The 27,139-nt window shown below is 42.0% G+C and overlaps 1 protein-coding gene across 5 annotated transcripts in view; it reads left to right on the top strand.

Moving 5' to 3' along the window:
- TENT4A (terminal nucleotidyltransferase 4A) overlaps positions 1-27,139 on the top strand; it is a 96,737-nt gene that overhangs the window by 60,044 nt on the left and 9,554 nt on the right. For 4 of the 5 annotated variants that reach the window (XM_077810813.1, XM_077810810.1, XM_077810809.1 and 1 more), the window contains exons 9-12: positions 4,469-4,569; positions 5,153-5,322; positions 17,997-18,155; positions 24,328-24,492. In XM_077810813.1, the coding sequence (XP_077666939.1) occupies positions 4,469-4,569; positions 5,153-5,322; positions 17,997-18,155; positions 24,328-24,492 (595 nt within the window). The remainder of the gene's footprint in view (positions 1-4,468; positions 4,570-5,152; positions 5,323-17,996; positions 18,156-24,327; positions 24,493-27,139) is intronic. The other variant, XM_077810811.1, reaches the window with a different exon arrangement.

The raw sequence follows: 27,139 nt of genomic DNA, 5'->3' as shown, positions 1-27,139 counted from the left end.
TGTTGGAAATGACACACTAGGGTCTAGGCATAAATAGTAGGGTTTTAAAAACTATATTCTATTCCTTCATAAACACTTAAGGAAACAAACAGGGTTCCATTTTTCAATGACCACACCGTGCTGTAAATGTTTCAAAATTTAAAAGTAGTACTTTAACACTCCATCTAATCACTTTAAAAACACTAATGGATCACCTGATGTAGGCCTGATCCCTATTTTAATGATGAGGAAACTAAGACCTACTCTACACTGCGTGGTTAGGTTGACATAAGATGCCTTGCATTGACCTAGCTGTGGAAATGTCTTCACTTTAAATTTGGCTCCCACCATGTAAATGCCTCTGTCATTTTAGTAACACCACCTCCCCAAGCAGCATAGAGTTACAGTTGATGTAACTACATCTATGCGGTATCAGTGCATACACTGGTTTTTACATTAACAGTTACTAGCTTTCAGGAGCAGTCCCACAATGCCCACACTGACCATACACTTGATACAAGCGCTCTTGGTGAGGACGTGCATCACAGAAACAAGGAGCCAAGTCTGCACACACAACAATTTTATAACTGCATGGGCTGTATGCTGATGTAAGTTAGGTTAACATAATTTTGAAGATTTCTGAGTAGCAGCCATGTTAATCTGTATCCAGAAAAAGAAAAGGAGTACTTGTGACACCTTAGAGACTAACAAATTTATTTGAGCATAAGCTTTCGTGAGCTACAGCTCACTTCATCGACACAGCCTTAGGAATAGACTTGCCCAGTGCAACACATGGAGTCAGTGCTAGAGGAAAGATTTGTCTTTGGGTTCTGCTGTAGATCATGCTTTGAGTCTGTTTTTCTAAAATACTGTTCAGTCTTCTAAATTAGAGGGCTAAGTGACTGTGGACTGCTGGTAACTGAATCTTCTTAGTAAAATTGTTTACTCAGATGTATTTTTCCCCCTTTTCTCTAAACTTAAAAGAAAAAGCTACCACAAAAAGGTATGAGGATAGAGGGCAGGTGTGAAGTAGGGAGGACAAGCCTCTTGTATAGTACAGTGGTTTTTCAACCTTTTTTATTTGCTGACCACTACAAAATTTCAAATAGATCCACTCTCCTTTAGAAATTCAACTTGTGGCCCACAGACCCCTACTATAGAAGTCTTACTGTAATAGGGTCAGAGTCCACCTCTTGTGAGCACCCCTCTGGTTGGGTGTGTCTGCGTTCTTTCAGTTGTGACGACCCCTTTCGGTGGTTCTCAAGTGGCTTCCCCCCTGCAGCATCTCAGCTTTCCAGCCGAGTCTCTCCCACACTGTCTGCATGAGAACCAGATCAGGCCTCTTCCAGGGTATACAGTCCACCAGGGCCTATCTCAGCACCCCTCTGGTGGTGTCTCTCTAGCCCTCCCTGGGCTCAGTCTTTAAGTAGTCACAGTCCTGGTATGGGGCCATATCCCTAGGGCTTCCTCCCCAGAGACACTATCTTCCTGCGGCCCTCCCCATGCTCTGTCCCTGCTTAGTCCCAGCAGCTTGCCAGGAGCTCCTTCATTGCTCCCCCAACCCCTGCCAGCAAATTGTCTTTGGCTCAGTCCTAGCAGCCAGGTAGGAGCCTCTCACTTCCCCAGTCCTTGCCCCAATTTAGCTGTCTGTGGTCCTGCTGCTCTTCCAGCCAGGCACTCAGTCCTTTCTTCTCCGGCTCCAAGCAGCAACTAGTAACTGCTGCTCTGTTCTGCTGCTCCTTTTATATGACCCTCCTGGCCCCTGATTGGCTGTTGCAGAAGCCCCTCTGATTGGTTGCTTCCTTGCAACCACTCTAGGCTGCTTGGAGGACTTCTCCACTGCTCCTTTGCTGGGATGGGTATGGCAGAACCATGAGGCCTCCAGCAGGGAGCCTTTGGTCTAGTCTACTCCATCTCACCCCTCCCCTCCCCAGTAGGATTTGGGTGGCAGTTGTACTAGTCTCTTGCCCCACTTTATCAGGGTCTTCTCTCTTCCTGACCTCTCTATCTAGAGAGTGTTTTTGTGTGTCCTTTTGCCCCCTTTAGTCAGGGTCTACTCTCCCAGGTCTCTCTTACCTGAGAGCATTTAAGAATCCTTTCAGTTCACCTTTGCCTCCTGGACTTCGGGGTCTCTGCACGCCACAGCTTGTCCATCCCTGTGTGCCGAGCTGTCTCGAGGTCGTATACCAAGTGGAGCAGGTGCTTTTCCTCCTCCTTAGCGAACTGGAGATCCATGGCCAGCTGCTCCCTTTGGCACTTAAGATCCTCTATTTCACTCCCTGTTGACTCCAGCCATTTGGTTAGCTCGTCAACACCTAGGAGGGAATTCGTAGAACTGGCCTGCTCTACCTTTTTCCCTTGGGGCGACCCTGTCTGAGACCCTATGCTAAACTGTTCACTGTGAGGTCCCAGCTTGGGTTCCCACCATAACTGGTGACCTTGACAATCCGTTGGGGTCCCAACTGTATCCTGTTGTTCCTGAGAATCTGTCTGGGTCCCTATGTTATCCTGTACTTGAGGCTCCGTCTGAACCCCTTTTGCCATTCTTCCTCTGGTTCTCAGCTCCTCTGCCTCCTTACTTAGTTGGTTCCAAACCCTTCTGATCCTAGGCTGCCATCTTGGCCTCTCCTGCATGAGGGCTGAGAAACCCACCCAGTTTCTCTTTTGACTGTCTCAGTCTTGCCTCAACCTTGGATATCCTTCTTTTCCCTTGTTGCCCCTCCTTTCTCTAAGAGGGCAATATCTCTTTAAATGCCCTGCTATCCTGCAGGCAAAACACACTGCCTTTTCCCTTGCTTTGGCCATGGGGTGTGTATTTCTTGGGGCCCTTGCAATAGCCCTACTGTCCTGCTGCCCAGAGTCACCCTTGCCTGGTTCCCCTGTCAGTTCTGGAGCACCTACTGCTAACTCATAGGGATTTGCACCCAGCATCCCCTTTTCATCTGGTCTGTCACTGGGGTTCTTGCCTTTCCCCTTGCATTGAGCCCAGCTCTTTAAAGGGCAAAATCTTTTTATGTGGCCCAACTCTCCACAAAAGCAGTTAAACTTTGCAGTTCCTGCCAGGGCAAGCCCTTCTTAAATTCCCCAACTGTCCACACCCTAACATCTCAGTGGCTGGGCTTCAGGCCTCTTGCCTGCTAAACCCACTAAGTTACCAGATGTGACGTGGCTGAAGTCTCTCTTTCCATTCCTGCTTCTTGGTGTGGATCTCACACCACTGCTGTTGTGTTGCAAACTTGGCCTTCTTTGCCTCTGCAGGTGCTCGATCAGATGCATCAGCAGGGTCTGGGTGCACTGCTGCTGTTCTTGCTGCTGTTGCATTGCAGCTATCTGTAGTCTGTTGGTCTGTACCAACAAGAGGATCACCTACTCCATGATCATGCCCCTTGTTAATCAGGGGTTGGTCCGAAGAATCCCACTGCTGGTACCAAATGTAACAGGGTCGGCACTCACCTCTCCTGAGCGCCCCGTCTGGTTGAGTGTATCTGCATTCTTTCAGGTCTGGTGACCCCTTTCAGTAGTTTTCAGGTGGTTTTTTTCAGGGACTCAGCCCTCCAAAAGAGTGTCTCACACTGTCTTCATGTGAACCAGAACAGGCCTCTTCGGGGATATACAGTCCACCAGGGTCTCAGTACTCCTCTGGTGGTGTCTCTCTAGCCCTCCTTGGGCTCAGTCTTTAAGTAGTCCTGGTCCTGGTGTATCCCCGTGGTCATCAGAGAAGCTTGTACATGTTATCTCTGCAGTCTGAATCTCAAAGATTTAAGATTCGTTCTAATAAATGTAAATAGTATAGTTGCCAGAAATATAATTCTGCTTCTTGGAGTTCAGTAGCCAGGCAATCCCACACCACTTGTACCATTTTTTCCTCTATTCCTGATGTCTCCAAGCAACTGTATGCTGAACATTGTGCATTTTTTGTAGGGATTGAATATCTTTTAATTCCCCCATTTTTTAAATCTACAGCAAAAGATTGAGGGTCTTTCAGTGTCAAAACCAGTCTGAGACCAAGATGTGTATTAACTTTGAGGTTTCTATTCCATGAATTCCTTATAGTGTAATTGAGAGTCCGTGAAGGATAAAAGGAAGCCATGATTATGTAGTTTCCCTAGGGAATGCTTGTAACCTCTGAGGTGCTCTTATTATCTAGTACAATTATTTTAATTATTAAAGGTGTTACTACGGACAAGTTTGGTTGAAACTTGTGCTTCTGACAGAGTCCATTTCAACTATAGTGTCACTAACACTAGTAAAGGTAGAAAGTGCAACAAATTTCACTTAATAGCAAGTCTGCATTTCCAGTGCTTAAACTGAATAATAAGCAAACTAAGTCATGGAAGTTAAGATAATGCCTTGGTTATTTCTTTAAATCTTAAATCAATCTAGTTCACTTGAGTAGTTGTACATGTAGAATAGAGTTTTTGAATATCTAACCTCTTTATTTCCACACTAATTTTTTTTTTTTGGTCTACAAGTATAACTTTGTTTCTAGTACATTAGGTAGAATCATCAAAGTGACACAGGAAGTGATTGATTACAGAGCATGGATTAAAAAGACATGGGGAGGCAAAAGTAGTCTGTCACCTGATATTGGTAAGTACAGGAGTTGATCTCAGAAGCTTCAAATTACTAAAATACTTTCCAAGAAACACAGAACAAGAACTTTCTTAGACTGATCCAATTGTAAATATGTTTTCTGTACTGAGCTATTCATGAAATTCAGGTGCATGAGACCTTACTACAGAATTTTATTTCAAGATGGAGAGCTTGTGTATGTGGCTATGTATATTTGGACTATGGGGGTTTGAATAGCCATGCGCACCACAGTGCTGCACTGAAACTCCCCTGTGTGGATGCTGCAGGCATGAATTAAAAGGTTTCCAGTTCTCATTATTGTAGCCTTTGTTAAAGGTGACTGTGGTAATGCGAACTAGGAACCTTTTAGTTCATTCCCTTAGTGTCTTCATATGGAAGTTATCATAGCACTTTTGTGCGCACAGTTATTCACTCCCATGTAGTCCAAACTACAGGGCATCATAGACGTAGCCTGAGACTCTTGCTGTTGAAAACTTTTAACATTAGCTAGTTAATGAAACTTTGCGAGATACTTTTTTCTAAACTACAAGGTGATGGGGTTTCATGTGCTTCTAAATGATGATCCTGTTTTTATCAACAGACAATAGAATGAAAGTAAGAGAGCACATAACGCCGTGCAGTGCAGAACAACAGAACAGAGGCTCTGAATCACCCTTCAACCAACACTTGGCTTTGTCATTAACTAGTACCCAACAGTTGTCCTCTGGTTCGTCTGCCTCTTCTGTATCATCACTCTCTGGCAGTGATATTGTAAGTTGTTTGGGTTTTTTTTCTTCCTTAATAGATTAAATTACCAGAAAGTTCCTCTACAAAGCTACAGTGGTCTATTAGCTAAAATGGCAGCACTTAGTGCACTACTTTATTTTTTTTAAAGTAAAGTTTCAATATATCATTCTAACCTGCCATAAGAAGTTGATATTCATTTGTGTTCTTGTGACTTCATCAAACTTACTAAAACATAAACTAGTAGTCAGTAACAAGCTGTTTTCCCCCCTTTTGTAACTAAGAATTAAACAGACTATCTGAAGCTCTAGGCACTCTTTGCAGTTTTCTTTAAAATGTCAGCAGATATAAAACCCCAAATCCATCAGTAAACTGTAAAGCAAAAAAGTGTGGGGAAAGTACCACTTCCTGATGTTGCCCATCAAGCAATATCTTCCTCATAAAACCCCACATGAGGAGATGAGCCTCACAGCATGCCATGAAAGTGAATAAACTTACTATTTTTGGACCAAGGGGTGGGGTGTAAATTCCAAAGCCAAGGGGCCCTCATGAATATAGCCATGCTATCTGCACCTTCTCATATGGAGATTTTGTGCAGCTGCTGAACTTAACTGCAACAGTATGACATGAAAAGAGATGGTTTGTCATTAGATAGCCCCTCATCCTTTTATGACTCTTTAGGTCAATAACGGCCTATAAACTCCACACCAAAACCCACAGGTGGACAGTATAGCTTATAAAGCAATATTGTAATATGCTCATAGTGAGATGCTTCGCTCAAGCCCACTGCAGCATTCTGGGCGAGGTACAGATTTTGAATGGATTAAAGATGTAGTGCTTAAATAGAACACATTGCAGTAATCTAGTCTTGAAGTGTCAAAACCATGAACCATTGTAGATCTGTAGCTAGAGAGATGATTCAACCTCCTGGCCAGAAGCAAATGAAGAGCACCTATTCTGACTACCCCTAAAAGCTGCTAAAACAAATTTGGAATTTAGTGAGACTCCCAAGTTGCAAAAGAAATTAACACCTAGCAGACAAACCCCACTTCTCAGAGGTTCATCTAACTTCACTATATCTTCTTGTCACCATTGCCAAACAGAAATTCTAGAAGGCATTCTGAGATGGTAAGAGCCACAAAGGGCAGCACCATCCTTCTGCCTTGAGGTACATCACCTTGTCACCAACTGTATAAAAGGCAACTGATCTACATATCAGCAGATACTTGATCTTCATATGTTGTTAGGAGACTAAAGTAGTTTCTGTATCCTGTCCGGATTAACACAGATCAAGGAAATTAAGGCATCTAAGACAGCTGTCTTGTCACAGTCATCAATCTTAATCACACAGGAAAGATTAAGCACACAGCAAGTTAGTCAGGTTGTCATCAAATGGATGGCTCCCTTCAGCAGTAGTGCCAACCACAAGCATTCAGAAGCAGATGCCAAAAAATCAAACTTCAAAAAGTTAATACATGGTTTTACATTTTTTTTCATCTCAAGCGTAAATAGCCCATCCCAGATTTGTGTTCATTTCAGGTTCAAAATTCAACCTTAAATTTATACACAACATGTATCTCCCTACTCTGGCCGCTTGGAATATTCCTTTCATTTTGGGTTTGGGGAAGGGGCTATACCTATCTTTCTCTCATTCTCTTGCCTTATGACTTCATAGTCACTTCTTCCCCTCAGTTTCCTACTCCTCACCTCGCCTCTGCAGTTTCCTCCCACATTTCCCTTTTCCCTTACCTTGCCTGAGTGCAGTCTGTTACTTTAAATGTGAGACTGAAGTCAGAGCCCATTTTTAAATAAGAACAAAAATTCACAAGGCTTCAGAAGATCATGAGATTTAAAAAACCCCAAATAACATGATTCACAAGTAAACAGGTAATTCCGCAGCAGCATAGGATGTACTTAAGAAGTTGGCAGCCTGCCATTATTGGATGCACTGACAGTTTCCACTAGAAATGGGCTAAGCAATACACCAGCCAGGAAAGTTGTGGATCCAGGTGGTAGCACCAAACTTCCTCAATCCTGTGGAGCACTGCTGGCTGGAACTAAAATCAATGAAGAATTTGTTTCGTCTTCTCATGGACAGTCTGGTTGAACCCAATCAGTTTTTTTTCTCTGCAAAATAATAGGCATTTTCTTCAAAATAGGAGGTAATGTAATCTGCTAATGAGCAGGGGCATCCACAATGAACCAAGCTGTTCACCTGAGATATATCTGTTTTAAGATCTGACAGAAGCTGTGGTGAAAGGCAAAATATTTCTCTTTGTCTTCCAAAAAACCACAGGAATTTTAAAGAACTTTTAAACAATTGATCACTGGATATTTTCACATCAAAATTGGATTTTTTTCTAAAAGACATGCTCTGTTTTGCACAGGAATTAACTTGGGGGAAGTCCTGTAGCCTCTTATGTAGTCTGACCTCCTGTATGATCAGTCATCTCTGGCCTTATCTGCAAGTCTGTGATCAGATTCAAACAGTTCTGCTACCCTGGCTCCACCCACCTTCCCTTCAGCTTCCTTGGTTGCAGATTAATTTGTCATCCAAGATGACCTGTGATGACTGAGCCTGAGAAGAGCGCTCCTGGGGATGGAGAACAAAAGGGTTTTTTTATAAGCCCACCTAAATAATTGATTGTCAAAAGAACTCTCTCTCCCTGTTGGTGATTAAACCATAGCATTTTTAGAGTGCTCTGAGGGCAGACTCTCCAATAGGTTTACTGCCCTGACACAGATGTGACCTAGCTTCAAAATAAAAGGTAGTGACCACTTCAGGCCATGGAAGAAATCCAAGTGCCTCACCTCAATCCCATCCCAATCACTATAGATCAAGAATGTGGCTGGCCATAGGAGTTGAGCTAATAACCACCTTGAGTACTCAATAATAGTCATGGTTTGGAGAGGGGTTGGGGGAACCACACTTGTCGTCTGGGGATGTTAATCAACAAGCAGAATTATCCTGGGCTATTGCAACACCATTGCAGTGAAGAGCTCACTAATTTATAAGACGTCTTCGTGTCTTTGAGGTAATCTGAATGCCAGAACTACCTTCTTTTCCACCCTGTATTAAGGACACATGAGAAGGACACCATCCATTTCAGGGTGGGCAAGCATCTGCACTAAATGTACACCTAAATACATTACATTAAAACAATATTAAGCTTGCATTCAGGAGGTAGAGGTGAATTCTCTGTAACTTGAAGTCTTTAAACCATGATTTGAGAACTTCATTAACTCAGCCAGAAGTTAGGGATCTATTTCAGGAGTGGGTAAGGTTCAGTGGCCTGCAATTTGCAGGAGAGGGATACTAGATGAACACGATGGTCCCTTCTGACCTTAGAGTCTGAGAAGTTAACACTTGAACGGAAAAAGGAGAATGTGATACATGCAACACCTGTTGTAAACTTAACTAATTGAGTTCAATTGTACAGCTGTGATATTGGAATATGGCATCTTTATTCATTTTCTGTTGGTTTGTTCTGGGCTCTGTCTTCACAATGAAACATAATTTACTTGAATTAAAGCATAATATTTACAGAATATTGTGTAATGCAACAAATTGCAGAAATCCTTAAATTGAGGTGCACTGTTTTCCATGCCTGCAGATCTTTCCTTTTCCTAATATTAAGGTTGTTCACATATGTTGAATGTCAACAAAACAGCAGATGAGCTTAACAGCCCACATTCAGAACTGACAGAAGAGTGTGCAGTGAAATTAAAGGAGTATTATGCATATTTTTAAAATCTTAGTAGTGGCCAACTTGGTATATTCAGTAAACTTTCAGTTTAGTCTTCTTAATAATCCCCCCCACCCCACCCCCCCAAAAAAACCCACCAAAAAACAAAGTAAAGGCACTAATCCTCAATGACTGACCAATTTCAGTCCCCAACTCTTGCTCCAGTCCTGCTACTTTTCAAAGTACTTTTTTCTTACAATGGTCCTTCCCATAATTTAAAAAATGACCAAAATCTTGTCCATTTGTCAGAAATTTACCTACAGGCAGAGAATTTACCTACAGTTGCAGTCCTAAATATGAAGGCTTTGTAAAATCGGGGGGTTGTTGTTTTTGTTTTTATTTTTTTAAAAAGCATTTATAATGAAAACCATACAACATTAATGATAGCATATGTTCATAAAATCCACACCTCATAACTTACTGTGGATAGAAAAGCTTTCTTGGGTATCTCTCCTTCCCACTTTGCTCCAGTGGTGATTAGACAGTGTTATGGCTCCACTTACCAAGAAGGAAAGAGACATGATGATCCTGTATATCTCATAGAAATGATCCCTCAAAGCATATCTGAAGGAGAAATCCAATGCAGTGGCTAGTGCACTGAACTAGGAGTGAGGCCACCAAGGTTCTATTCCTGCTTGTCAGTGAACTCTTGTGAAGTAAATTGCCCAAAACTGCACATTGCTGCCTTGTGATACTTACCTTCCTCTATCAAGCACTCTGAGCTCTTGATATGAAAAATGCTATGTAATAACCAAGTATTAACATATAAACACCAGTGTGCTTGCTTTCTTTCCATTTTTTTTTCCTCCCCCTTTCTGGGCTGGTAGCATGAAGTGCAGCCCTATGCCTCAATTAGCTCCCACTTGGCCTCTCTGGCTACTTATCACTCCTGTAAATAAGGGAAGAGGGAGGGAGGGAAAAATTCCAGTTCACAGGGTAATGTGGGCAATGGGGAAAGAATGGAGAAGGGCAACAAGGAAAAATCCTTTGGTACAGAGACCTCCTACCTATTCAGCCTCTAAAAAGGGCCTACAGGGAATCAATAGGAAAATTCCATTTTCCCCAGTATATCTTCTTTTCTGGATCCTGACTTCTCCCTGAAGTGCACACATGAGCTGTACCCTTTTCCTGAAAACAGGCAGTCCCATCTAGTCCACAGGACTCAAGGGCTTGACCATACTCCTTTCACCCTCAGTCCAGATTATTTTCCTCTGGCAGCACAAGCAGCTTGGCAGTTCAGCACTCCTGGTTTTATACATTGCAGTGTTAGCTCTTACAGCTGATTTTTTTTTTGGAGCAGCAACACATGAAATCTCCAGTTCCTTTTAAGTGACCAAAATTTACAGATCTTAGTCCTTTTGGGAAATAAAGCAAGCTAAAGGTCAGTTCATCTGCAAGGAGTCCCTTTCAGGAACTGTGGAAGCGGGGAGTGTTGCTATAACTTCTTGACCACAAAAATCCACAATATTGAGGGGAACAGGTTTGGTCTGCATAGCTTCCTGGGGATTTTGTATTCTTCTACACCATCTGATACTTCACAAGATGGTAATTTATCCTCATCTTTTGGGACTCAACAAACAGAATTTTCCGTGACAATTTGAAGACTTCTCAGGATTGGGTTCAAAACTATTTGTCTAGTCTACCTTTTAAAGGTCGAGCATCTCATTTCAGGCTTAAGTGGGTATTCTAATCATGTTTCAAGTACTCAAGCATCCTTTCTTTCTCTCATTCTCAACAGGAAGACCTCTGAAGCTCTTAACAGGTGTTTTTCTTAACTTTTTCTCCAAATATTAGATGAGGAATGCTGGGATTCAGGACCCCTTCACTAGGCTATTGGCTAAAACCCAAAAGCAGATTTTAGATAGTAAGTTAGTCTTCTGCTGAAGACAGCCCCCCTTCCCTCCCCCCCCCGCCCTTGAAAGACAAGGGAATAAAGATCTCCAAAAGCTAAAAATTTCACCAAGTTCTGGCGGCTACTCTGAAAAAATTAAACCATTCAAATTTGGGTCATAATACTGAGACAAGGAAACAGGAGACACTATTTCTCTGTTTTAAACCATGGAGGGGAAGTGGATGATTGCCACTGAGAGCCTAGCAGAAGATGGGAATGGCTGAACAGACTAACACAAAAGGCAAATATCTATCATCCAAAATTGAAGCGGAAGTTGCCATCCTCCCTTCATTTATCTTTTGAAGAATTTACTCAGGAGGGTGAGACACTCCCACCAAAGAAGATGGCTTACTCAAGCCCATAAGTCTTGCAGGGTACTAGGTCAAATAACTTTCTTGTCCTACCCAAGGTGGTTGTAGTAGTGGTATCCCTTTCAGAGACATGGTAATTCCCGTTGAGGGCATTCCTTCCCAGAAGGCTGTATGCAAAAAGCACCTGAGAAGGGGCTTTAAAGCTGCTTTGGTCTGCCAGTGTACTTGCACAGCTGCAAGGTCCCAGTAAAAAAAACTAAAATGCCTACACTCCCAAAACCAGGACAAACTTTTTTCCTAATTACTGTGGCGGTGGAGGACGAATCTATGGACTACATGGCCACATCTCACCAGGCAGAAAAGTGTGCTTTTTTTAAAATCATGTTAGCCTACATCTTAAACATCAAGAGCTTAACACAATTGAAAAACTAATATAATTGAAAACCTTCTTTTTCTGCCAGTCAAAGCAGGACTCCTGAGGCTGGTTGCAAGACCTGTTAGCTAACTCAGTAGCCAGGCACCAGTTCCAGAAAATCCGATGTGCCTCAGAATTCAGGTGGGATCCTGTCTGGAAGAAGTTTGACACAGTCATATCAGATAAGACAAGCCAGATTGTCTTCCCTACTCTTTTTTAAGGGAAGATGCTCCTTTTTGTTCCTTGTTACAGATAAGGGACTCTTTCCATAAAGGAAAGATCTGGAACATGAGGGAAGTCTGTCATGGAAAGGGTTCAGCCCTCCATCTAGTCAAAGTAGTTAGTATGACTATAACAAAGGGTTTGCCTTTGTCCAGACACAAGGACAAGTGATACCACATTTTAAGAATAAATACATTCTGGAGCTCCATGATCCTTCCTCCAACTGCAAGAGTAATAAAAATCAGAGATCACACTTCCTTGAGCCAAGAGCAAAATAGAACTTGTCCCTCCAGATGATAAGTGCTTAGGGCCCTGTGCTTAGTCATAAGTGGCTGAACTGGTTGATGAAAGGTGAAATTCAGGCTGAAACTACTCTAATATTGCAGTAGACCATCTGACAGAAGTTTTATCCATCTATTCTGGTCAGGCCCAGTCCCTGGCAACTTCTGTTCACCAACAAAAAAAACTCAGACTAAATAGTAGTGTTTTATACTTTCTGGACTACCAGTGTTCATAAATGTGTTATTTTTTAATAAACTGACTGAGGGTTTAGGGACTCATGTATATACCTGTTTTTACACTGCATTCATCACAGCAAATGATGTGCAAGAAAAAACTTGCAAGTAGCAACTTAAAAGGCTCCTCTCCATGCTTCAGGAACACAAGTTGTGTTAGACTGAGTTCCTCAGGTTTTTTTCTCCACTTAAGCTTGAGAGCCAGTGTCTTCCAGGCACAGGAATGGTTTGACAAGATCTAGGCATTGATTTGACGTGTCAACACAATATTATCCATATATCTTTACCTGCAGCTCATAGGCTATTTACACTAGTCTAGTGTCAAGTCAAGATGGCACATGAAAGCTTCAGGGATTTTGCTTGTGTCTAGAACTGTTCCCAGCTGGAGTTGTAAAACAAAAGAGAATATACCATTCAGAGCTTCAATCCCTCAATTAATGGTGACAGCCCATGCAATAGGATCCTCCCTCTACAATCCAGTTCCCAGTAGTCTGACCACAAATGTCAGCCTTTCAGATTGAGGAAGACAATTGAAGTAACACAGTACCTAGGGAATGCAGTCAGTGCTGTAGGATCCAGCACATCAACTTCGTAGTGATGAGTACAGAGACAAGGTGGATGAGGTAATATCTTTCATTGGACCAGCTTCTGTTAGAGATGAGTAGTCAGGTTGGCACTCAGGATCAACTGAGAGGGAATTCAATCACACAATATGAGCATGTCTTACATAAATCACCAAGGGGTCACAAGAAGTTGAAGTTTAAACATTGAACCAATAGAGTTTTTTTTCTCATGGGCTGATAGTCAACACAATCATATAAGGATGGGGACATTGTTTGGCCAGACTTTTTTTGCATTTAGCTGAAAACTTGAAGCGGCCCTTGAAAGATTAACTGTTTTAGCAGATACCTGCAGAGCTAGGCTACCTCAGATATTCTTGCATCCACAAAAGTGAGATTCTTTTTCCCCAAGGAACAGATGCTTTGGCTCACATGTCTATCTGCTGCTTGGGTTTTCTCATCTTCTGTTTAAAGATAAAAAGCTCATTGATTAGAAAGCGGGTGCTCCAGCTCTTCTAGATTCTTAGCATAGATTCTTACTGAATCACCTAATCTTGGGATTACAACACGTCACAACTATTTTTTATGTCCCTTTGTTAAACTGAGTCAAAAGTGCAGGCCTGTTTAGGTGCCTTGTAGGTCATGTGGTGGTAGCCTCTGGTAGGGTAGTGTGTTGGTTTGGATCTGCCTATAGTGCTACAAGTTTGAGAACTCTTCCCTTCAAATTGGTCAGCTAACTCCCTGTACTTCCTTTGCATAAGGATATGGTTCCTGGTCACAGTTGTTTTAGCAAGAATTCCCAAAATTTCTGCTTCCAGTCTAGGTTCTTGCCCTTCATCCTAATATCTGAGTGCTTCTGACACTAATGGGTTTATCTTCACAACTATGTGAGCTTTAGTATAGTCCCATTTTACAGATGAGGAGCTTAAGCAAAGTGACTTGCCCAAGGTCACACAGGAAGTCTGATAAAGCTGGGAATTGAACCCAGATCTCAGAATAAGGCCAGAAGGGAATCTCAAGAGTAACTCTAGCATCTTAAGGTGAAGTCAGTCTTTTTAGACAATAGAAGACTTAAGCCCTCCTACATCTTTCATGAGCACAGGGTAGTTCTTCTTCAGAATCCTTTGTGAAAGGTAGATTCTCTTGCTTCTATACTTAATGTGGAATATTCTTGTTTTTGTTCAAATTAACATCCACACTGTTATGTTACTTGCTATATATGAGAAGCAGTGAAAATATGTCTTATGAGAGAGCTATATTTTATTAAAACATCTTTATTTCCGTTCAGCGTATCTGGGCTTGAAAATATCCAGTCTTCCATAGCTCGCTGAGTCAAGTGCTGTGTCACAAGCCTTTTCAGCTGCAGATAAACTGATTCCAAATGCCATAAGACCTCATTCAACAAACTTAACTGCAGCCTTCTGAGCAGAAAGGGCCTGGACGCCACAGTGGAAATCCTATTAAACTACTATATGGTCATCCACTAATCCCTAATAAAGTGCTACAGACTTTACTTTAATTCCTTGCAGAAGCATCCTGAGCAGTAAGGTGCTTTAAGCAGTGGTCATGACTAAAGCCTGATGATTTGTTGCTTGGGTACTTTTTACCTCCTGGTCTCTCTCTGCCTACTAATCTTTCTTTTATTACATCCCAAATATGTTGGTTTGGGAGAGAAGTCAGGATCAAAGAAAACGGGATGACAAATTTTCATTCCTGGAACCAATCTCTCCTCCAGTCTGTCTCACCCAGATTAAGTGCTTCAGGAAACTTACAGATCTCAGCCCATGTATTTAGTTAAGTTGCCAGTGTCTTTTAAAACAATTTCCATACAGCTTTGGAATAACTATTTTCAGCACAGAGGTTGAAAGTGATGTGAGCAGGTCCCAGAATCCCATGGATAATTCTGAATGGCCTCTGAACTGATCTCTCCTCCAATTTGAAACACTTAGTCTGTGCCTTCCTGCAAATACCAAAGGGGAAATACTTATTTTCCACTTCCCCCAACCCCTGTTGGGCTCTAAACTGACTGCTCAGAATCAGTCTTCTCTCATTCATAAAGTACTGTTCCAGAGTCTTGGCCTCATCTTTCTGCGTTGTCTGGTTTATGTCTATGTAACATGCTATGATAGCTTGAGAGCTCTTCATCTGGCTAGACCCCTCTGGAGCCTATAGATTTGAGTCTTGGCCACCATTAGCCACCAGTAAGACCCACTGTAGTGGCTCTGTTTTTGGAAGCTTTGTGTTTCCATATATTCCTTCTCTTCTGTATGTTGTCTGCAGTCTCTTTTGCCTCTCTCAGGAGAGTGGGGCAATCTTTTTGGATTCCTGTAAGCCAAACAGCTGCCAAAATTTGGGAAACTTCCCTTTTGGCCATGGAACTACGTATCCTTTTAGTAGGCATTCCTGCATTGCTACTGGCTCCTCTCTCTCTCTCTCATCCCTCAGAGGTTGTCTGACTTCAAAAGGATTTCAAAGGAGTGTTCTAGTCCTGAGACAGGCTGCTATTTCTGTCCACCACTATTCCTACTTGATGGGTTGACTGCCCTGGAGTTTTGTTTCAGGTCCTCCCTTTGGAATGATCTGGCACTGCCTGCAACTAGAACCTGCAATAGCACAGAGTTCAAACTCTGCATATCTTTTAAGGGTTGCAGGTCCAACAGTATCCATCCTCCCACCTGCTGCTTCTGCCTCCCTACCTAAATTAGTGTGATTTATGGTAGCTTCTGGTCCTTGCTTGGACTTATTGTCCATTGAAATTCTTCCACTCCCCAACACACACACACACCGCCTCTAATGCAACACCAAAGCTACGCATTGTCGGGGAGAGGGGAGTGTGAAATTTCATCTACCCATCCATATAGTCTAGCTGTTTTACCCGTTAGGATTATAGTGCTACATCACATAGGTTGCATGTTCAAAACTGCCTGAGAATTTCAGACTGCATTTGTTGCATGACAGGTATCCATTACCATGTCTGTGATCTGGTAGATAGCCATCTGTGCACTGACTTATCACTAAACTATCTCCCTGTGGAATGCAAAGATCTTTCTTCAATGAGTGAATTCCTTCTGCCACTTTGCCTCAAGATGCAAACAGACCTGAAGATATAGCGGTTTTCTGTGCCTTCAGAAGTCTGCAACAGTAACTTCTTCCCACTGCTTAGAGGTGCTTGGGGAGTGTCTCTATTTTCCACTCCTTTTTCTGTGGCAGCCCATTCTTGTAGATAAGTGCTTTGTTCAATACATTCTCATAAAGATATGACTGTACTCTTGTTCTGGATGTTGATAGGCTTCTCATCTTTATTTCCACGCCACCCAACATTGGGTTTTGAAGGTCTATTTTTATATCCCAGTCCACCCAGCTCATTGGCAGTACTTTATATTGCCCTGGGATATGCTTGATTTAGTTCTGTAAACTTTGTTCCATTCTCTGTCAGAAGGGGATCAGCATACTGCTTAATTCTTATGTGGACAGCATTGTCATTCAGACCTCTCTACTGCAGAAATCAAAGGAGAGGATTCGTCACTATCTGGATTATGGAATTCTCATCATTTGGAGAAGATACATCTCTGACCCGCTTGATAACTTTCCAGTTGGGAATTCTTTTTAAACAGACTACTGGGGAATTTTTGCCTCCTAGCAAATCATCACACACCAGTCTTCACTTTAGTAAGCATGTCTGTCAGCCAAGAGTCTCTGGCTAATCCTCTCCTCACTCCAAGAAAAATGTGTTAGCATTATACTCCTGGAGCATCTGATTATAAGACTGATTCTTCAGTCTGGGAACCTTTCAGTTCTTACAACATCCATGTGAGTTTACAGCTGGATAGTGACCCATGTTAAGAGGGAGTCCACTGCCTTGTTCACTTAGTCTGGTGTATCTGATGCACCTATATTTGTTTTCTCTTTTGAAATGGAGGAAGATTTTTTTTCCCCTGGATGTCAAGTAAGCCCTGAATTAAACCGTCTTACATTAACAATTTTAGAAAAACTACCTGTTCATTCTTTTTAACATTTGTCAAGACATCAGTGGATTAAAGATAGTCTTTTATGTCCAAATGACTAAAATCTTCTGTAAGATGCATGACAGTTTCTTGGACTCAAAGTAGAAGAATCAATCATTAATATTTGAGACAGCTACCTGGCTGTCTCCTCACATCTTCATCTGATATTAATAGGTGGAACTGTGCTTGTCTGCTTATTTTGTTGGCAGTTAAGTGCTCCAAGCACCATAGTAGTAAGACCACCGCCTCTGGCTCACCACTTGTCTGTAATTGATGTTGGTCATGATGGGAGAAGAGGGCATATGGAAAGCAAATTACTGACAGGTAATTGTCATAGTATTCCTTTCTATCAACCTTAATGCTTCTCTCTTCCCCTAGTACAGTGTCATTGTCTTCCAAAGGAAAGTAGTAGATAAGATTAGAGAACTTTAACCAGAAAGGAAGTGGATGATTTGGTTCTTGTATTTTAGTCATGACTGGCAGATCGTCTGTCTCCTTGTTTCTTGGTAGGTGGAGCCCTAACTTTGCTGTTGCTGGGTAGGATGGGAGAAGACTATAACAATTACCAGTGAGTAACTTCTCTGTACAGATAAGTACAAATAACTTGAATTATCAGCAAACTGCTCAAAGTTCTGATCCTATACCAACGATTAAAATTCCAGGTCCTGTGTATCTACCAGTGCTGCTCTCCTTGTTTTCTTCTTTCCTACCTTTGTCCCCATGACTTTTAACTTGGGAGAGTAGAGAATTTAATTTCACATATGGCTGTAGTCTGAGCTGAGAGGAAATTGATCTGAGATCACCACTGATATTGTTAAACTGTTTTTCTCAATGCAGATTTTTAGAGTTAACTCTTAAAACTGCTACATAAAGTAAATATAGTGCCAGCGTGTATTTAATTTCACACTGGCTTTAACCCAGATCTTACAGTATTTACACTATCAGTTATTGAATCATTGCATTTACAGATGCATAGTCTGTGTATACTGTACTTTCTGTAAAGTTGCTTTTCTTTTCCCCTTTTTCTTTGCCAAAAGGATTCTGATACGCCACCTTGCACAGCTCCTAATGTTTACCAGTTCAATCTGCAAGCACCGACTCAGCTTATGGCCAGTTTACCACCAGCATTGCCTATGCCAAGTGGTAAACCTCAGTCTGCACCTACGAGAACCTTGATAATGGCCGCCAGTAATCAGGTATGAGCCAACTAATTGGAGTAACTTTTTTAATGAGGTAGTATTCAAACCACAAGTATAGGCCATTTGCACTGTGCTGTACTAGTCTGATTTTAAAGAACTCTGAACACTGTAGAAGCATTTCATAAAAAGACTCGTTGGGCTTGCTGAAGGTGTTAACAAAAAAGTGCATTTCTAACAGCAAAATGAAAAGAAATGAATTATTTTAAGATGCGTCCCAATACGTGTGGCCCATCTTACAACATGCTCTTTGACTTTCATAAGAATAAGACTAAAATGGAAAGTGTCAAACTTCTTATTGCTTTTTGCAAGATCTGGGATTACCTGTGAGCTCTCCAAATTTTCAAGGCTTATTAACTTCCTGTTTTTAAAAATTGCAATTCTTCCTCCATACCACCTTTCTAAACTAGTATTTGGCTTATCTTAAGAACTATGAGTCTTGGTGTCTTGTTCTATCCAGGACTTGAGTGGTGTTCCTGAGAATTTTGGGTCACTACAAAAACTTCATATTTTCTATACTAAGTTTTGGAAGATGACTGCAAAGTTGTATGCTTGTCAACTGTTCTTTCTTCAGGGGGTTATTTGTAAAACACATTCTGGGTAGAACCCTTATCGGTTTCTTGTTTGTATTAAATCTATGCCAAAAATGTTGTACTGACAAGCAGACGATCACAATATGTGAAAACATACTATTTCTCCCCTACAGCCCAGTGCCCTCTAGTAAGGAGTAAGAGCTAATAAGCTGAAATGAAGACTGCCCTTCTAATGCTTGCAGTTATGGGCTAGTTGACATTTTACAGTTTTATGGGTTGTATTGAAAGCTGGTTGAGTGGTTGAGAGAGAGGAATCTGAAACTGTTGCAGAGTGGTGAACTTCAGGGATAGTATATTTGGCTGTGTAGTTACCTTTTCAGGGAAGAAGGGATTTTGTGGTTTTTTTCCCCTTGGTTTTTGTTAGACTCTGAAGCCTGGTCCCAGTTACAGGACCACATCAGATAGTGTTTCTTGACTCTCTAGCAGGGATGAGAGGTCTGCTGTCTGTGGGATTTTTATGGTCGGAGGATAACTTTATATCAGGGTTGAGGACATAATTGGATTCATCTTGACAGTTCAGGTTTGTATTTCATGGCCCTGGTGTGTAATATATCTTGGTCTGGTATGACTCGGGTGGGAAGATGGCCTATGTGTTATGCTTTCAAGTCTACTTGTGCACCCAGTTATGCCACATGTTATGTGATGTTTATGGCTCTTCAGTGGCAATCACATGGTGACAGGGCTGATATCACTGTGGTCGCTTGGAGATATGAAGGAGCATAACAAGTCTGTAGTAACTACACTGAAACCATTTCCTTCAAATGGCGGGTGACCTAATGAGTACACCTGCTTGGCAGTGATGTCTATAGAAAGTACTCTGTAGATTAGACCGCTGTAGATATCTTTGTGAAATGAATCATTGCCCTCATAGCTCAAATGTGAGAGTTGTGCATAGTTGCACATTTCCCAAAGTAAATGCAGTGATCCAGTTTCTCTCAAACACGTTCCAGATTGAACAACTGCCAAACTACCATCTTTTCTTGAGCTTGTTTTTGTCATTTCTTGAAAGATTCTGCTGGCAGTCCCTAGACTTTAACTCTTGGTCATTCCAGAGTCAAGGCATTCTCAATTAAATGACTTTTGCTTTTTGGTCTCACGTGGCAGTAATTAGATCACATTCTTCGAGTGGTGTCCCTGTAGGCGCTCCACTTCATGTGTGCATTCACCTCTCTAGCCCTTGATCAGAGACTTTCCATTAGCAGTGTCAGTTCGGTTCATGCATGTGCTCTATACAATCTTGTGCTGCACACCGAGTGTGTAGAGGGCTGTTAGGGCAAATCGCTCTGTTCCTTCTCTACCACCTTCGCTTGAGGTGGAGCTCTATCATGTCAGCCTTGTGCATGCCTTAGCATGTTTTGCAGTTGTTCTGTAATTAGTTCAGTGTTTTTAGTTAGTGTTGGTTGTTAGTATAGAATTAGTTAGATAGTAGTGAGAGGTTTGGGATTTTTCCTTCTTCCTTTTTCCTCCCCTTTTTCCTAGGGAGCTTATTTGGCCTGGCTGGGCATGCCTGGCTTGCCAATCTTCAAATGCTGCCTCTCTTTTCAGAAGGCTAACCTGGTCAGCAGTGGACACACTGTGTATCTGTTGCTTGGGAGGGCCCATATCTCCCAAAAGTGTAACTTTTTTTGCCTGGCTCTCAAATCTAGGGCATGGAAGAATCAGGAGACCAAATTGAAGCTTCTGATGATGGAGTGCTCACTTTGACCAGCTAGGTTAGGAGACCTGTCAGTACATCTGGCTGTTGGCTGATCCAGTGCCCTTTCGACCTCAGCAAAGGACTCCCTTAAGATGGGGAGGACTACAGAAGGCTCCAGAGAAGAGGAGCTCAGTCTCCTACCACAAGGAACTGCCTCTAAAAATATCCTGATCTCCCTCCAAGTCTATGATGTTGGAGGCCTCGATCTGGCAACTTGCTACCATGGAGATGAAGGACTCTTCTTCCGGTACCAGCAAAGATCCCGGAGTATTTCAGAGAAGCACAGTTCCAGCAGACCCCCAGTGATGTCTGTGAAGGACAGGAAAGCCTAGGACATACACTCCTCTAGAAAGGCAACATCTAAATCAGACTTATCAGTGCCTTTGCTTCCACTTGTCTCCGTCAATACCAGCAAAATTGAAGTGCCAGATACCTTCATACCTGGCACATACGCGCTCCAGATCAGTAGTACCATTTACTTCAACTGCTGAGTTAGTATCAACCTGCTTAGTACCGCAGGAATTCTGCAACTCCAGAGACACTTCCGTGTGAGATGAGTAGGGCCCCACCAAATTCACTGTCCATTTTTGTTAATTTCACAGTCATAGGATTTAAGAAATTGTAAATTTCATGTTTTCAGCTATTTAAATCTGAAATGCCAGTGTTGTAATTGTAGTGGTCCTGACCCAAAAAGGATTTGTAGCGGGGGTTTGCGATACTGCTACCCTTACTTCTGCACTGCTGCTGACAGCGGCGCTGCCTTCAGAGCTGGGCAGCTGGAGAGCAGTGCCTGCTGCCTGGGATCCCAGATCTGAAGACGGCGCCACCGCCAGCAGCAGCACAGAAGTAAGAATGTAATGGTATGGGATTGTTACCCTTACTTCTGTGCTGCTGCTGGTATGGCATCTCCTTCTGAGCTGGGCGTCCAGCCAACAGCCACCACTCTCCAGCCACCCAGCTCTTAAGGCAGCTTAGAAGTAAAGGTGGCAATATCGCAACTGCCTAAAATAACCTTGCAAACCCTCCCCCCTCCCTCCCCCCCACACCTTCCTTTTGGATCAGGACCCCCAATTTGAGAAACGTTGGTGTCCCCTGTGAAATCTGTATAGTATAGGGTAAAATCACACAAAAGACCAGATTTAATGGGGGGAGACCAGATTTCACTGTCCCCTGTACGGAGAATACAATTAATAGGGGCATAAATGGATTAATTGGCAGCCAGGACTTTCATTCCTTTCCACAGACAGATTCATAACTTCAGTGAATCTGGTGGGGGACAATTAAAGGGAATCCCTCATACTTCAGTAAGGAAGTGATTGCAGCTCCTGGTTCATATGGCAGCTTACATCTTCATGACCAAGCATGCAACACTCTACCTCCACTGGTTCAGAAGGATCTATTTCTCAACCAGAGAGAGTTTGGACAAACAGTTCCCTTTCTGATGAAGAGCTCCTTAGATTGGTGTAAAAATCAACTCTCCGTGCAGGTGTTGATTTCATCTATCTAGTTCCAAAAATATCTGTAAGAATGGACATGTCACTGTTGGGGTGTGGAGCACACCTCAAAACCCTCACAACTCAGGGCAGATGGTCACCTCAGGAAGTCTGTTTCCATGTTACCCTGTTGGAACTCAGTCAGGAACACATGCCTTCAGTTCCTATCACTTAGCAGGGGCAAATCAATCAAGATCATCACAGACAATATGACTTGCATGTTTTATATCATGAAACAGGGAGAAGCAAGATACCCCTTCCTGTGTGGTAAAGCTATGAAATTGTGGGACTGGTGTATAGCCCATCAGATTCAGATCTCAGCTGTTTACCTTCCTGGAGTCCAGAATGTCTCATCTGATATGCTCAGCAGGTGCTTCTCTCAGGACAACAAATAGGATTTGGACTGTCAAATTTTTCACGGGATGTTCCAAAGGTGAGGACTTCCAGAGGTGGACCTATTTGCCACATTCAGCAACAAGAAATATCCCTTATTCTGATCAACAGAAAGCGTAGGTCATCACTCTTTGGGAGATGTTTTCTTCTTTCCTTGGATGAAGAGCCTGTTCTACGTATTCCTTCCAACACCACTAACCATGGGATTAGATTCTGCCTGCTTGGCAGGTTTACAACAGGTATTACTAAACAGTAGAAGGGAGTCGGCTCTAATTGCTTACCTTCAGAAACGGAAAAGGTTCAACCACTGGTGTCGTCATTGTCATCGCCTTGTGCCTGAACAGTCTCCGTTCTTGGATATCTTGGGTTATCTGCTGAACTTGATGAAATTCAGAGCTATCTGATAACTCTGAATTTCTCAAGGTTCATCTGGCAGCAATATCCGCAATTAATTCCCTTTTAGAGGGGTTTTCTATATTTGCTTATCTTGTGTCATCTAGATTTATTAATTAATTTGGGAACCTTTTTCCCCAGGTTGAGGATCTTACTCCAACTTGGGATTTCAACCTTGTACTTAAATGGGACTTCCATTTGAGCCTGTGGCAACCTGCTCCTTGCTTCACTTATCTGTGAAGAAGGCCTTTCTAGTAGCAATTTTGTCTGCCCGAAGGGTTGGAAAGGTTATTTCCTTGCTACAATGCAGCTAGTGTTTTACCTTCCCAAAGGATAATAGCACACTTCCACATCTTTGTTCAAAAACATTCCAATATCTAAGAGATGCAGAGTTGCTACGTGGCCCGTAGTGCATACTGTTTCTAAAGCACTATACCTTGGTTCATGCTATCAGATCTTATGCAGCATTTGGTTCTGCTTACTCAATCTTGGACTTGATTCCGAAGCTCCCTCCTCCCTGTTGGGGTACTGCTTGGGAGCTACTTGACGTAGAGCACCCATTGGGAAGCTACTTGAAGAAGAGGAGGTTACTCCTTTTGTGCAGGAACTGTGATTCTTTAAGATGTGTCCCCCTATGGATGCTCCACTACCTGCCCTCCTTGCCTTCTGCTTTGAATTGCTTTTTGTTGCATATTCAGATAAAGGATCTGAAGGCAATTTGCCCATGCAACCACCTGTAGCTTCGGTGCACAGCATGAGGTTGTATAGAGCACATGCACAGTCCAAATGGACACGGCTAGTGTAAAATCTCCAATCAAGGGCTTGAGATTCACATGTATCTTGAAGAAAGACAGTTACTGTGTAAGGTGAGTAACCTCCATTTTCTGAGTGTGATGCAAGGCTTGTTTTGGTTTCAGTTTGAGGAGGACTGCTTGAGTATTTTGGTTTTGTATTTAGCTTAAGGGACAACTCTCTTTTCAGGTTTGTTTCTGTCAATTTGACTGTTATAAAGCTCACTAGTAATGTGTCCAGAAACTCTAATGTCCGCACTTCTGCAAATTGAAAAATAGAAACATACAACCCTGTAGATCAGGTGTTGGCAACCTTTCAGAAGTGGTGTGCCGAGTCTTCATTTATTCACTCTAATTTAAGGTTTCGCATGCCAGTAATACATTTTAATGATTTTAGAAGGTCTCTTTCTATAAGTCTTTAATATATAACTAAACTATTGTTGTATGTAACGTAAATAAGGTTTTTAAAATGTTTAAGAAGCTTCATTTAAAATTAAATTTAAAATGCAGAGCCCCCTGGACCGGTAGCCAGGACCCAGGCAGTGTGAGTGTCACTGAAAATCAGCTCGCATTCCGCCTTTGGCACGCGTGCTATAGGTTGCCTACCCCTGCTTTAGACACTGGAAACCTTAAAGGAAATTGTGAATGAATGCCAAGAAATGTGTGTGTTTAAATGCGAGATGTAGTTAGTAGTAGTATTGGGTAATTACATATAGTATGCCATACTTTTTTAAATAGAATCTGTGCATTGAGTTCCTGTATAGTGTATTCTGGCCACTTCACTGACATATTTTTCACCCCTCTTTCACTTAGACAAGGTTTACTGTCCCTCCACCTACCATCGCTGGTCCTCCACTTCCCTGCAGACAGGTTGACAGTGAAGGGGCACCATCTCTGAAAGCTGTTCACCACATGCCCTCTCCTGCTGTTCCCTCTGCATCCCCCAATCCTCTGCCAAGCCCCCACTTGTATCAGAAGGTACGTTTTTGTTTTACTTTAATTTTAATTTGATTCCATGAATTCTTTCCTTAAACTATCCTCCGCTGTATCTGGTGTTGGTCCTAGCCTGTGTAAACAACTTTCCTGATGGTGAATTCTTCATATCTTAACAAGAATGTAATAAGTATTTTGCTTTTTAATTAGACTATATAATTGATAACCCATACTGCAAAGTAAGACCTGTGATCATATCAAGTAAATTATTTATAAAAAAAAAATAAAATGAGCTATTTTAAGTAGCCCATTCTGGTTAATACATAAACTGCAATCCAGCCGGCCTTTTTCCTAACCATTCTTTTTGATAAAAGTAGATTAACATCTTAACCTCGCCAGCAGAGGATATAAATCTGAATCCAGTTTCCAAAGGAGCAGTTAGTGGTATAAATGTGGGTACAAGAGTTCATCTTTCAGTTACCAAATACTTGGAGGATTTTGTGCAAGACTGCAAAGAACAATTGTAAATTTTATGAATAGTTACCTCAGTGTCTTCCAGTAATTCAGGTATTCATGAGGCTATCCCCTCAAAACCATCTGTAATTTCTCCTTGCGCCTTAATTATAAGGAAACAGTTCAGACAATAAAATCCTGAGACTACTTTTTGTGCCTTTTTTTTTCTTTATTGAGAAGTTTGAGGGCAGTTGTTACCTAGATTCTGTTGAGATCTGAAGGATTTCCTGCAATAATTTGCATTCACAGTTTTTCACCTGTGACCAAGGACTATTAATCGCAGATACTCAGAGCTATATAGACTGACTAACTTGGGAATGTCTCTACAGATGTTTGCTCGTGTTCTATGAGTCTTTTTTTAAAGGATACTTCCTGTGGAAAATGACTCCTTTATTTTTTGGGGGTTCCCCCAGCAGTTTTCTCCCACTCAGTATAGCTTGGCCTCCATCTGTAGAGGAGAGGGTCTTCACCAAAGCCCCAGGGTAGATTCCCAGCTCTTGTCAGTAGATAAGCTCCAGCAGCAGCAAAGGTTTACTGTTCCTGTACTCAAAAGAAACTTTGCACTTGGAATGGAAGACAGCTGCCCTTGGGGCAGATTTTCTTGGCACCAGAGCTTTTGTCTCATTTGCCCCCTCTTGGAAAAACCTTGGTGAACTTCCTCTTATAACCAGGGGCATAACTACTCCTGCTTTGTTGTTTGTAGATTGGGGTCATGCCAAGGATTTAGCAAGGCAGCTTTATTCCTGACATAGGCCTACCTCACTCTCAGGAACACAGTCATGCCTCTATTGCAACTAATTCTTTCACTTCGCTGGAAAACAGTTTGGAGGTGCAGTTGGGGACAGCAGCAGACTGGCCTCTGAAGCAACATTGTCTTTCTGATCACCTGATGGAATCTGTATCAGAGCAAAAATCCTGCAAGCATGTTCAGATCAGGGGAGGAAAACTCCCTCAGTTGTCACCACAATGTCAAGTACAACTCATATTCCCAGCTCCTGCCCATTTCCCTTCTCTCCCCAGGGCAAGATACACTTGCCTTCTATGTGCTCTGTCCTGAATCAACAGCTTACTGACTAGTTTTAATCTAGTCAGGAGAGGAGATGGGAGGAATCTGTCTGACTGTGCTTGGATGTGAGCTAGGATTCCATGGTTTCCTTAAAGCAACAGGTCCCTTCTAAATCTTAGACTCAAAGTACCGTGAAAGGAAGCAGGACTATTAGAAAACTCTAACTCTTAATTTTTGTCATATTCACATCTGGCCTGCCTCAGTCTTTCCAAATACAATGATGTGAAAAGACAAACTTGAAAGGACTTTGCTAGTATGTCTTTTGATTGAGCCCTCCTCTAAGAAAGGAAAATGGGAGAGGAATTGATACCTTAAGCTTGATTCTGAAGTAATTAATTGAATTGTTTTTATAATTGCAGACCAACTACAGATTGATTTCTTCATATAATTTATTCTGGCCTTGTCTGGCATCTGCCAGTGCTTCATTGTGCTAGTTACTCATACCATCAGCCCAGCAGTGATATTGCTGCTTTTTCCTAGGATAAACTCTGGCAGTAAAAATCAGGACTGACCAAATAAAATAAAATGATTCTGGAACAGTTCAATAAAGTCTGAAGCGGATGAGAAGAATTACTTTTACCAATCTCTTCCATTCTTAAGGCAGGTTTTAGTGGACATTGCCATCAGTCTTTCTTGGGCTTCTCCCAACAAGAGTTTAAAAAAAAAAAAAAATCCTACAAAGATACCAGAGAAGATAGGTTTGAATTGGGGCCTAAAATCTGGGTTAGGATTGAATACATGTAAAAACGTTCTCTTCAAATGGTGTAGACATGTTAAATGTTTGTCAAGACTGTTTTGTGGGCTACTGTACAAAACATCACCTTTGAAAAGACCAAGAGAGTTGAGGCCATACCTGTCCTTAAAGATGTTGGAAAAGCATGCAGTACTTCAGAATTCCTATTTATAAATAAGTGAACATCAGTCAAGAAGTACTCTTGTTTTTTTCTTCAAGGGTATTAAGTTGTTGGGCAAAGACAGACCTCTCAGAGCCCACCAAGATGTATATGATTTCTAACTTAGTCCACTCATCCATCTGGGATGAAATGCCTCTGTACAGTATTTAGAGTTTCCTTTACTTTCCTATACCTTGTCAGGACAATGTCCTTCAGCCAC

Source organism: Eretmochelys imbricata, chromosome 2 (genome assembly GCF_965152235.1).
Source record: "Eretmochelys imbricata isolate rEreImb1 chromosome 2, rEreImb1.hap1, whole genome shotgun sequence".
Classification (NCBI taxonomy): Eukaryota; Metazoa; Chordata; order Testudines; family Cheloniidae; genus Eretmochelys; species Eretmochelys imbricata.
This window is presented reverse-complemented; position numbering and strand designations above follow the sequence as displayed.